General features: G+C 38.8%; 1 protein-coding gene across 5 annotated transcripts in view; it reads left to right on the top strand.

Moving 5' to 3' along the window:
- The first annotated feature begins 1347 nt into the window (after positions 1-1347).
- The window catches only part of NGF (nerve growth factor), a 91279-nt gene continuing 80095 nt past the window's right edge, over positions 1348-12531 (top strand). For 2 of the 5 annotated variants that reach the window (XM_066600109.1, XM_066600110.1), the window contains exon 1: positions 1348-1676. In XM_066600109.1, the coding sequence (XP_066456206.1) occupies positions 1544-1676 (133 nt within the window). In that variant the 5' untranslated portion in view covers positions 1348-1543. Of the gene's footprint in view, positions 1677-5069; positions 5328-12531 lie in introns of those variants that run through there. The other 3 variants (XM_066600113.1, XM_066600112.1, XM_066600115.1) reach the window with 3 other exon arrangements.

Below are 12531 nucleotides of genomic sequence, written 5' to 3' on the forward strand. Positions count from 1 at the left end.
CTTGGCAGCAGCTGCCTGACACTGGTTTCTTCCCATTATTCTTACAGTTAACTAAAATCCCTACGTCCTTTTCCATGTCAGTGTTCCCTAGTGGTTTCCCATTTAGTGTGTAATGGTGACTGGATTTCCCTGCTCAAGTGCAGAACCTTACATTAATCAATGCTAAACTTCATTTTCCACTTTTCTACTTAATCCCCCAACTTATCCAGATCCTCTTGTAACAGCATTCTGCCCTCTCTTGTGTTAATTATGTAACATAGTTTTGTGTCATCTGAAAATATTGATATTTTACTGTGCAATCCTTCTACCAGGTCATTAATAAATATATTAAGAAGAATGGGGCCCAATACTGCCCCCCTGTGGTACCCCACTTGTAACGGTGACCTCATAAGATTATGTACCATTTATAACCACCCTGTTTTCTATCACTGACCAGTTACTTACCCACTTACACACATCCTCGCCCAGACCAAGCATTCTCATTTTATATACAGTATCAAACACTTTGAAAAAGTCCGGACACACAAGACCCAATGACTCTTCATGGTCCAGTCTAGAACCTCCTTGTAGAAGCTGATCAGGTTGGTTTTATAGGAGCGATCTCTCATAGACCCATTGTCATCGCTTCTTGCAAACGATGGGGTAGATATTTGCTCATCCTGTAGAGGAGCCCTGGTGTCAATACAATTATATACAGTAGTATACAAGCATGATTCCATTATTCCTACAGGAAACAGAACACAACAAATCAAAACTTAGACCTTAGTGATAGATGAAAGGTAAGGTGAATCATGTTCTTATTATGATAAACAATTAGTAACCATCACATGCTGATGTCAATAAAGTCATTTAATATACATCACAAATGTAAATGACATTAATAGCACAAATATAATAGTATGTGTGCAACCCAATGAATTATGAATCATAGCCAAAAAGTATCATGACAAATATGAAACGCGTCTCTGTAGCTCGCTGAACGTAAGCAGAAAAATTATTGCAATTTTTTAACGTTACTTCCAAATATTGGGACTAAGAATAAATCTGCTCTCAGGGGCCTCAAGGATAATTCTCACATTGACCTACCAGCAGAAAATCATTCAGGAATAGTTATTTCACTGTCCCTTGTATAATTCTTGATAAGCCCCTCCAGAAGCAGAAGGGTTAAGTCATTGTGACTAGCGATTATTTGAAAACACCACTGCTGGGATGAAGCTGATAGGTTCAGACGTAATCCCAGTTTAAACTCCGCCATCACTATAGGGGGTTATTATCAGCTGTTCTTCTGCAGATGAGAAGAGGATGCGTTCGAGATCTGAATGTTTATGTGCAAAACCCTTGAGTTTGACTTCTATTTTCATTCCGTAGAGATTTGCTAAATTAAATTTGGAGTATTCCTGCACTAGGCTGATCAGAGAGGAATAGAAAGGGAAGAAAGTAAAACACACCTGGTTTATGTCAGAAAGGCACTAGGACCTTGAAGCATAGTCCTGCCTTATGAGTCAGCCTTAGATCTCCAGCTCACAACTCCTGAAACCAGTGAATGAGAGGACAGACATGTGAATGGCTCAGCTGGGTTTCAAAGCACTTTGTGGACTGTACTGCGAGAGACTACCAAACAACTGGATCATCCAGGATTTCGCTACCTTGTGACTGTCTGATCTACCTAAGCACAGGTGAGGATCATCCAGCATGCTCCAGTCTCTCATTAGTGAATTACTCACTACATAAACTTTTCTATGGGGAATGCTAAAAGTCACTTTACATTTCTGCACTGATTCTGTAGGCTGCTCAGCCTGGCTTCATCACTTCTTTCAGGTTCAGACACTCCTAACCCTGAAGCTTTCATGGAGGGTCTTCGGATCACAGTCTTTAGCTTTACCTATTACAAGTAGATTTAGAAACAGAAATGATGATACATTACAACATTTTATACATTCCTTTCTGTGTAGCACTGGATGGTTTTCCTTGTACATCCTGATGTAGCAAAGCTGTATTTGTCATTCTACTCTATATTCTTCAAGTACCAGAGTTTACAGGTAGCAACAAACCCATCTTTGCTGCATGTGTAGTCCAGTTAATTTTCATAATAATCGAAATAATATAAATGAGCAGACTTGGTAAAAACGCGTTTTGTTTTTTGCAGCAGGTGCCTTTTCCCCTTTTTAAACACCATTTCTTCTCATATTGTGTTTTAAGCTAGTATTAAATTGTAGGTTTCTTGCATACATTTTTAAGAACTGTCCCATGAATAAGAAGGTGTGGTGCATAGACTTTCTGTCTATGCTGTTTCTGCAATATTTATATGTATTATTAACCCTTTAAGTCTGCATGCAAGTGCAGCTTCCACTTTTTTTCCCCTCTTAATTATAATGCACTAGATGGTTTTACTAGAGTCCCCTGTTATAAGGTCACAGATTAAAGAGTAGTCCTGTACATCACATCTCCCTCAGGAGTTAAGAAGTGTAGACTATTAAGTGGTTCCTACTTTCCGTAATCTTCTTTAGTTGCCAGCGTTCAGCCTGCAAAGCTGGTGGATCGAAAAGTAACTTCTTACAGGATAAATGTTGGGTGTTTTCACGCATTAAAGTGCATTAAGTTAAACCTCGTGGCGTATTAGTCAATGTAAAGTCTGCCAGCATTAGTCTACACAACAAGAACTAGGTAATGCTGTCCCTGTACTATATAATCATATAAACATGTCAAGTGTACACATTTGACAAATAGAAACTTGTAATTCAGGTTTGGGGATCAATGCTTAATGCAAAAATACAACTGAATGGTGTTCTTTATGTTGATTTCTTATGTTCTCTAGAAGGGAGACATTCATGGCAATCTAGGGGTGCAGTGCGTTTGAAAGTGTCTACAACACATGTGGAATAGCCTGGGCTTCGGGGTGCTATGGGTTAGATGAAAGGAAAGGATAATATACAACAAATATGCTGGCAGTCTGGAGTGTATTTCTGTAATAAGGGAACTGTGGCGTAGTATTCTGCTCAGCAAGTGTGCCTATTGTATACAACACATGCCTGCAAATAGCTCTTCTGTTGATGCCAAAGGCACATATCACTGCGTCCTTTTTACTTTTTTTTAATATGAATCTGTTGCAGACAAGAGTAACAGAGACAGCTTGGGGGATTGGATTGTTCCCATACTAAACCCTGTATACCTTGCCAATAGTTATTAACCCTCACTTTGCCAGGCATAACACAACATCTGTCAGCAAGGACCTGATAGGTTTCATGAGCTCTTTCAATTCAAATCAATGTATAGAGGAAACAGGTCTTGTACTATATAGTTCGAGGAATCCGCTGTACATGATGTGTTTATGACAGTATTCTTAATGCTGACATGCTTGTCATCATGTAGAGCAGTGTTGCAATGAAATGCTAATTGATACCGTTTATGTAAGGTATATTAAAGTGTGTAATGGCAATGCTATCTAAACCGATATAACCGATACTATGTTACTATGTTATGTTTAATGTAAGGTTTACCTTGTTTATAAATAGTGCTGGAGTTATCCTCAACATAGTCAAAGTCTAATCTATATAGACAGTATATGTCACCAAGTTGAGTTTGTCTACAGCTCATTGGGCTTTATCATCATTATAAAATATGTTAAAACTAATAATTTAGTTTGAAGAGACTCCTGTGTTTAGACGCGGGAGAATTTGATCTGCGAGATTAATCACCTTGTATCCAGAAGCAGTTAAAAATACCTTGGAGCATACTTCACCAATTCTTGTCTAAAAAAGGGAAAAATAGATGGCTTCCTAACTACAGGAGAGTACGGCTGGATTGAGCCCTTCATCGATGTTCTTACCGCTTGAACTTGTTTACTACACCCTTTTTGTTTGTAGTTTCAGCTGCTTTGGAAAATAGTGTGCCCATAAAATGACTGGTCTAGTCTGGATTATCTGCTGGTAGCTGCATACACTTGTGTTAAGGGATTATCCAATGTATAAATCTGATTGTCCCTCATCCCCAAGCACGAAAACATTAGTGGAGGATCTATTAATATGTACAATCATCTCATGTACATTTCTGATTAAACGTGGGATTATATGGACAACTGTTTTAGCTCTTCTAATCTCTTTACAATTCACTAACGGAACACAACGTTTCATAGATCTGTATTGGAACGAGCCCTAAATACTGCCTTTGCCTACAGATTTGTCTTTCCTTCATTTGTCTCTAAACTCAACATATCTCTTGAGATGTATGGTGTGAGATGTTGATCAAACATAAAAAAATACATCCCATGGATGCCATCCATTACCCGTAGGCTCTGCATTTGACATATATGGTTTTTAACTGGATGGCTGTGACAGATGTCTCTGTTAGATGCCACTCATCAGCCATCCATCACCCATTGGATCCATTGTTAAAAAAGTATATATAATATATATTTATTTTTTACTGGACGATGCAAGACTGTATTGAATTGGTATCATGATGACAAGTTATATAAATTAACTAAATTCAAAGTGAGTTAAGGATAGACATATCTATAATTTCTTTAAAGTATCGCTCATTGAGGCATCTCGTGCAATATTTTGTCATGTAATTATTTACATAATTCCAGATTCTCAGAAAATTCTGTTGAAAAGTCTTTTACTTTGACAAATGCCCCCCAGGGACAAGATAAGGAGGTTTCTTCAATGGAGATTAACAAAAACATGGAATGAACATCCATTCTGTTTGAAAGTGATAAAATAGGCATACGTAGGCTATGAAGATAATTGGTTGGTTCCTTATTCTGGGCATTTGTTTGTGACAAGTAAGAGTGTTTAAGATGTTGAATAGTAATAGAAGGGACACATCTAACTTTAGCTCTTACAAATAAGTGTTGTTTGTCCACCAGTCACAATGTAAAATATTGTAACGCATCAGATGTATGGTATAGACCATTGAACATGCCTTCTATGCACTCTCCTTTTTTTTTAACCCTAAATCTTAAGAGGCTGTCTCATTCAGTGAAACCCAACCCCTTAGACATTACCTCCTCTAGTAGCAGTTACATGGGAGTACCCATGAGATGAGTTCAATTTCGCCATTGATGTCTACTGCACAATGTCTGAAGGACTCCAGCGTCTGGTAACATTCATCTGCTCATAAATGGTTTTGGAGACCGTGTCTGGATGTCTTCAGTTTCAGGCATCTATACTTTCAAAGTTCCTTTTCTTTTATCTTGGAAAAGGCACCTTAACAGAAGATTGTAAAGTTGTCATTACCGACTGAATTCAGTGGATTATGGAAATTCTTCCCGTTGCATGCATCCATAAAGTGGACCATTACAACCTATGGATTTGTGCCTACTCCTGGTAGGTGTACATAGCTGTTCCTGAAAATGTGTTTTATGTCTCCCATTTAGTATCTATTAATGACCCAAGTTATAAGATGGATTCCTGTTTTATCACGACTTTTGATCCCTACTGTTAACGCACTCCCATTCATAAGGTCTTGAACCTTTGAATACAATTTAACCCCTTAAGCACCATTCCTTTTTTCTATTTTCAATTTTTCCATCTCACTTTGAAAAAATCATGACTCTTTTACTTATCCATCGACATAACTGTCTGATAGCTTGTTTGGGGGGGGGGGGGTGAGTTATATTTTTCATTAGTAATATTTAATGTACCATATTTGTACTGGAAAACTTTTTAAAATTAAGATAAGTGAAATGGAAAAGAAATGCAATTCTGTCATCTTTGGGTGGCTCTTGGTTTTTACGGTATACACTCTGCATTACACATGACATGATAACTTTATTCAGTGGGTCAGTACAATTATGACAATACCAAACATATAGATTTTTTTGCTGTACCACGTTTAAAAAACAAAAATCTTCAGGGAAAAATTAAATAATTTTCTGCCGCCATCTTCTGACCTCCATGACCTTTTTATTTTTCTGTCGACATAGTTGTGTGAGGGCTTGTTTCCATTGTTATCATTTTTTTAGTGTATGCAACTTTTTGATTGCTTTTTTTATTTATTTTTTGACATTGAGTGACCAAAAAAACCACAGTTCTGGTGGTGTTTTGTCTCTTCTTCTAACGATGTCTGCCATGCGGGACAAATAATGCATTACTTTGATAGATCTGACTTTTATGGGCACAGTGATCCTAAAGATGTTTTTCTTTATTATTGTTTTGATTTTTTATTATAAATATGGGAAAATTGCTTTTGTTTTTAACTTTGTTTTATTTATTCTAATAACTAATGAAAACTTTTTTGCTTTACTCATTTTTACATTTTTTTTTCTCTCCCCACAGGGGACTTAAACTTGCGTTTGTTTGGTCGCTCATGCGGCATAATGTAATACCATAGTATTACATTATACCACGATCTAACAGGCATTCTACCATAGACAATCAGCCATGCAGCATTGGGGCCCTTGAGAAGGCCTGAGGCTGCCATTGAAACCCAAGGGTGCCTCACGATCACATCGCAGGAGAGCTGTTTGGGACCCCTGAACTTTGATCAGGGACTTTAAATGACACTGTCAGAGCTGACAGTGGCATTTAAATGGTTAACAGCCGTGATCAGTGTTCATGCTGATCGTGGCTGTTGCTTGCAGGTGTCAGCTGTAAGAAATGATTGGCACCCGCATTGTAAATAAAGCTAAAAGCAAATAAACTTTGGCATAGAACTTTTTCATAATGTGTTGTGACTATAAGCTTTGTTACATCTGTATAAGTGATATAACTTTACAGTACCTTATGCTAGCCCAACACACTACACACTTTGACCCAATATTCAACTATCTCTACTGCCAGAAGTGCATTTCCACTATTCTAAAAAGGAATTCACACCTGTTAATATTAGTGGGGCTCCTTTGGCCCTATTGACATCGAATACTCTCTGTGGCATACTTTCTACTAACGTTTGATATTCTTCAACTGATGTTTCCCTCCATTCATTCTGCAAATGTCCAGCGAGTTATCTGAAAGAAGGTGCATTTGCCCATCTACAGTGGTGTCCTTATTAGACAGTTAAGCAATGAAAGATCATTCTATAGAGTGATAAATCACTTCAAATCAGATGCATGGACTTGGGTGTAGAGCATGTCTAGAGAACAATTGCCTTTTGCCAGAGTGTGTTGGGCCGACAGTTAAATATGGCTGAGGTTCTGTTATGGTCTGAGGAAGTTTTATGTGGCATGGTCTCTGTCCTTTGGTTGTAATGGCAAGAACCATGAGACAGAGGTGCACCATGACATTTTAGACATGTGTTCCTGGCAACATGGCGATACTCTGGGTATGGTCAGCAGTACTTCCAATAAGACAATGATCCTTGTTACACGCCAAAAGCAGTTTTACTGTGGTTTGAGGATAATGATGTTCCACGATTGGACTGCACAAAGTCCCAACCTGAACCCTGTTGAACATTTTTGGGATGAACTAGAATGTTGGGTCAGTAAATATGAATAGCGTCCATCTTTTTTGAGAGAACTCACCAGATGTTTGCAGGATGAATGGAGGGAAATACAAGCTGAAGTGTATCAGATATTAGTAGAAAGTATGTCACATAAAGTATCCGATGTCCATAGGGCCAAAGGAGGCCCCACTAAGTAATAACATATGGAAATACTACTTTTAATTCCATTGCCCATGTGTCTAATTACCTTTGGTAGGATAGTGCATATTTCTATACCCTTTCAGCTTGTGGGCATAGTGTTCCATGGAACTATACCACTGTGTAGTAGGTGACACTAATAGTTCAAAGAGCTTGCAATCAAATATACTAATAGAACAATATATGGGGTCTTCATTGGAAATCTGCCATTAGGATTCTCTGCTTGTTTTTGCCTGGTCTTAGTAATACTCCATATTTTCCGTTTTCAAGTAAACAGCATTAGGTGGAGTACGTATTGCTATACAGTTCCAAATGCTGAATTTTCCAAGACAATAGATTCCCTTTTTAATGGGGAGTTTCATATGAGTCTATAAAATGTAGTTTGGATTATAGCACTTTGAACTTTGAAGATGAATATTGACTAGCCCCAACATTTAATTTAGCTGCTATTGATTTTACGTTGTACATCAATTTTCAACTTGCAACCAAGGTTAGGACACATCGTGTGTGTGTGTGATATATTCAGTATGTCCATCCTAATGTCATTTTCCTTTGATTCCATGTCACCTAATTTCCACTTTGATACATTTGATGGTTGCTGCCTTTATGTTTTTCTTTGTTTCTCTGTTATAATTTGAATATATAGTGTATATTTAGATTTGAATGTAAAGGAATACAGGGCTACCAATTAGTGGCAATTACTTATTAGCCCTCAGATTACAACACTAAGGAATACTGCTACAAACATTGGTTACATGGGCGAATGGTTAGTGCATGGAGCCAATGTGCAAATAGCACTGTGAGTGGGATAACCCATGATTAGGACAACCAATTAAGCAAACTTCAATTCCCCATTAAGCTGGTGATGATCTCTCAAAACATTATCAATGGAGTTGTAGACACTGATTAGTCATAACATTAATATCAACGACTGGTAAAAGAAATAAAATTTGACTGTCTTGTGACATTGGCACTTGGTAAAGGGGGACATGTATTGGGAAGCAAATGAACAATCAGTTCTTGGAGTTGATGGATTAGAAGAAAGTAAAAGCGCCAAGCGTAAGGATCTTGACGACTTTGATGAATTCCAAATTGCGATAACCTAATGATTAGTCAAAGCATCTTCAAAATGGCAGATTTTGCAGGCTGTTTCTGGCTTGTACTGGTTAGTACCTACCAAATGCGATCCAAGGAAAGGCAACTGGTGAACCAGTCATGGGAATTCATGGTTCATTGATTTGCTTGACCTGATACCCCAGAAGAGCTACTGTAGAACAAAGTGCTTTAAAAGTTAATGCTGACTATAGTAGAAAACATGAAGTGGGGTCAAAACACAAAGTGCATCATACCATGTTTCCCCGAAACGAAGACCCAGCCCTAAAATAAGCCCTACCTTTATTTTTAGGAGAAGGGGGACTTGATATATAAACTCTACCTCGAAAATAAGCCCTAGCTCCACTATGTGAAAAAAGAACAAAAAAACAATACTTTCCAAGCAGGAGCTGTTCCTGTTTATCAGTTACCTGGGGAAGAAGTGGCACCATGATATACTATTAAAAGAAGGCAAGCCAGTCAAGGCAGTGTGATTCTATGGGCAATGTCATGCTGAATACCGTGTGTCCTGGCATTTGAAATGTTCCATCTACATCAACATTGTTGCAGACTAAGTATTCCTCTTCAAGGCAGCGGTATTGTTGGATAGCAGTGATCTATTTCAGTAGGATAAAGCAACCTGAAAAACAACAAAAAATGTTCAGGAATGGTTTGAGGAACAAGGTCAAGGTGTTGATTTGGCTCCCAAATTGCCCAGATCTCAGTCTTACTTAGTTTCTTTGTGATCTAACCTCACAACTTACAGGACTTAAAGGATCTTCTTGGTAGCAGGTCCCACAGTGTACCTTCAGAGATCTTGTGGAGTACATGCCTCAATGGGTCAGAGCTGCTTTGGCAGTTAACGTTATGGCTGATAAATGTATATGATATACAGTGGCTTTTTAATTCTCTATATATTATCAATCAACAGGCATCCAATGAGTTAAGCATGTAGGGTGGATTCTTGTGCAGTGTTCATTATTGTAGAACACACCAGTTTAACAGATCGATCTTTCAAGAATACTTAAAGTCTCTTATTAAGCTTCATTCACATTGTTCATGTTTCATTTTTGCGCTTAACATATGAATCTCCCTTGGAGCCATAATAAGGTGGTAGGTATAAAGCCAAATTCTAAACGTGTCCCATCTAAATAAATTACTTGTAATGATGAAGGACAATTCAAGAACTTTAGGCAGATCAGCTGTTTTTCAACCAGATTACACTGTGCAATCTTAACTTTTTGGTTAGATGTACAGATGAGCGAGTATACTCGCTAAGGGCAATTGCTCGAACGAGCATTGGCCTTAGTGAGTACCTGCCCGCTTGGGAGCAAAGATTCAGCTGCGGGCGGAGGGCGGGGAGCTGCGAGGGAGAGCGGGGAGGAACAGAGGGGAGATCTCTCTCTCTCCCTCTCCCCCCCCCCCCCCCCCCGATCCCCCCTGCTGACTGCCGCAACTCACCTGTCACCCGCGCCGGCAGCCGAACCTTTTCTCCCGAGCGGGGAGATACTCGCTAAGGAAAATGCTCGATCAAGCAATTGTCCTAAGCGAGTATGCTCGCTCATCTCTAGTTAGATGCATAATAAATAGGGTGTATTCACACATGGAAGATTTGTTGCAGAAATTGCTGCAGTTTCTTTCGTTATGATCCATGGTCCATGTGAAAAACCTCATTGTATATCCTATTCTTGTCAATATCATGGATGGGAAACTGCTGTCTGATGCAAGTTGTGCCAAAGCCTCTCAGTGAAAACTCAAATTCATGGTTAGTGAGCACCTATCCTTAGTAGCACAATGACACCTTACCCTTCTGGTCAAACATGTCATCCTTATCGGGTCAAGAGATTGTTTGACAAACCTTGGATGATTCTTAAGTATACCTTCTGTAGATTAATCTTAGCAGTACCCATTAAATTATACAAAAAGAAACTAGAAAAGATTTTCCTGCTATTTAGTGTGATTAACTGAAATATTCAAAGTAATTACAACAGCGCTTTATTAATATTATTGATACTAGACAAAGTATTAACATTACAGTATTGATTCAAGGAGTTTCTCAAACTTAATGGGTCAGATATACAGTCCAAGCTGTACACTGACTACAAAAGCTTTCTTGTCCCTCCATGTGTGTCTAAAGTATTATGTTTGCTACAGAATATGAATGCAATAGTCCTTCCAGTCCCTGTCATAGTATGAGAAGATGTCCATTGACATAGGGATTTTAGCCATGTCTCTTGGATGCCCTTAAGTCCTTCGCACACATTATCAGAGAAATAATCCAACACCACCAATCCATTAATGTGTCAGTTCTTAACAGAAAAGATAAGATGTCTCAGAGGGTTTGAAAAGTCCTAAATACTTTTCCTTGTAGGCAGATAGCACTCAAAAATACAGTATGTGCTGATAATAAACTGAATGTCCAATTTAGAAAGAGTGCTACCTACAGACTAACCCATCACAAGAAATACTTTTACAGCCACGTCAATAGTAATAGGAGTTCAGCGAGTTGCTTGAGAGGCATCAGCGGACTAAAGCTTATACCCCAGTAGTATTAAAGCGGTTTTCCAGGAAAAATACTATTAATGACTTAGCCACATGATAGGTCATCAAAAATGATCGGCTGAGGACCCCAATCAATAAGCTGATTGGCTGGGATTCCCTGCCGATCAACTATTGATGACCTATCCTGAGGATAGGTCATCAATAGTATTTTTCCTGGAAAACCCCTTTAAGTGCCCCTCTTTAGATATAAGGAAATGCTGGCATATATGTATTGCATATGTCAGCCATATGCTACAGCAAAGTAAACTAGATAAAACGATGCAGTCATAGTTCCCATCATTTCATTTTCATGTGTCAAACTGTAGATGAGAAGTGACACAAACACTGAGTCAAAGCGACTCATTAACTTTTATCAGGAATTCCAAAGGGCTTTTGCATTATAGCATACACCACAATCATCTGGGCTGAATGCAGAACCAGACCAGCATATCTAAAAATAAGCTGTTCTGTTCTTATCGCTACAGCCATGTCTAATATTGCCATTTAACTCTATATTATCAAATACTGCAGCACAGTAATGGTATTGTATATCAAACCATGTGTTGTATATATGTATATTAGCTATTCTATAATGTTAAAGACTAATCTGAAGCCTAAAACTTGCATGTCCCCCGTTGCTTGGTGAAGAGGGGGTCTCAGCCGCTAATGTGGCCGGCTGGGTACCTAGGGAGGCCAGCCTGGGGTTAGTGGAACAGCCCCTGTGTGTCCCTGAGTGTCCCCAGTTGCTTGTTGAAGAGGGGGTCTCAGCCGCTAGTATGGCCAGCCTGGTACCTAGGGAGGCTGGCCTGGGGTTAGTGGAACAGCCCCCGTTTTTCTTAGACTAATGATGCATACTGATGCATAGTGTGTAAGTGACCTGACTTCTATTTCTATTGGTGTTTGCTGCTTTTTAACTGTATGGTAATTTAGGTTGAAAACATAGTGTGATGGTCTATGAACACATTTTCTACTCATCTATGGACTAGGGTGCTGCTCTTTCCATTTACCACTGCAGCTATGCTAGTTAAATCATACCTGAGTTTTCAACAAGTTTTCTACAATATCCCCAGGTTTTCCTTACCCTTCTCTCATTTGCTGCTGTTTGCACCATTTCATGTCTGTAAGTTCTCATTTTCTGGTGGACTTCCCCATTTGTCTGCTATTTTGATGTTTGCAATCCACTTTAAAGGAGGGAACATGTAGCAAGCCAAGCATTCTGCCATTAGTTCACTGTCCTGCACTTCTTGCTGTTACTTCCCATGCTGCATTGCACTGCTTTTGGTCCTATCAACAGGGAGACAGTATCTGAATGAATCA

Source organism: Eleutherodactylus coqui, chromosome 4, assembly GCF_035609145.1.
Source record: "Eleutherodactylus coqui strain aEleCoq1 chromosome 4, aEleCoq1.hap1, whole genome shotgun sequence".
Lineage (NCBI taxonomy): Eukaryota > Metazoa > Chordata > Amphibia > Anura > Eleutherodactylidae > Eleutherodactylus > Eleutherodactylus coqui.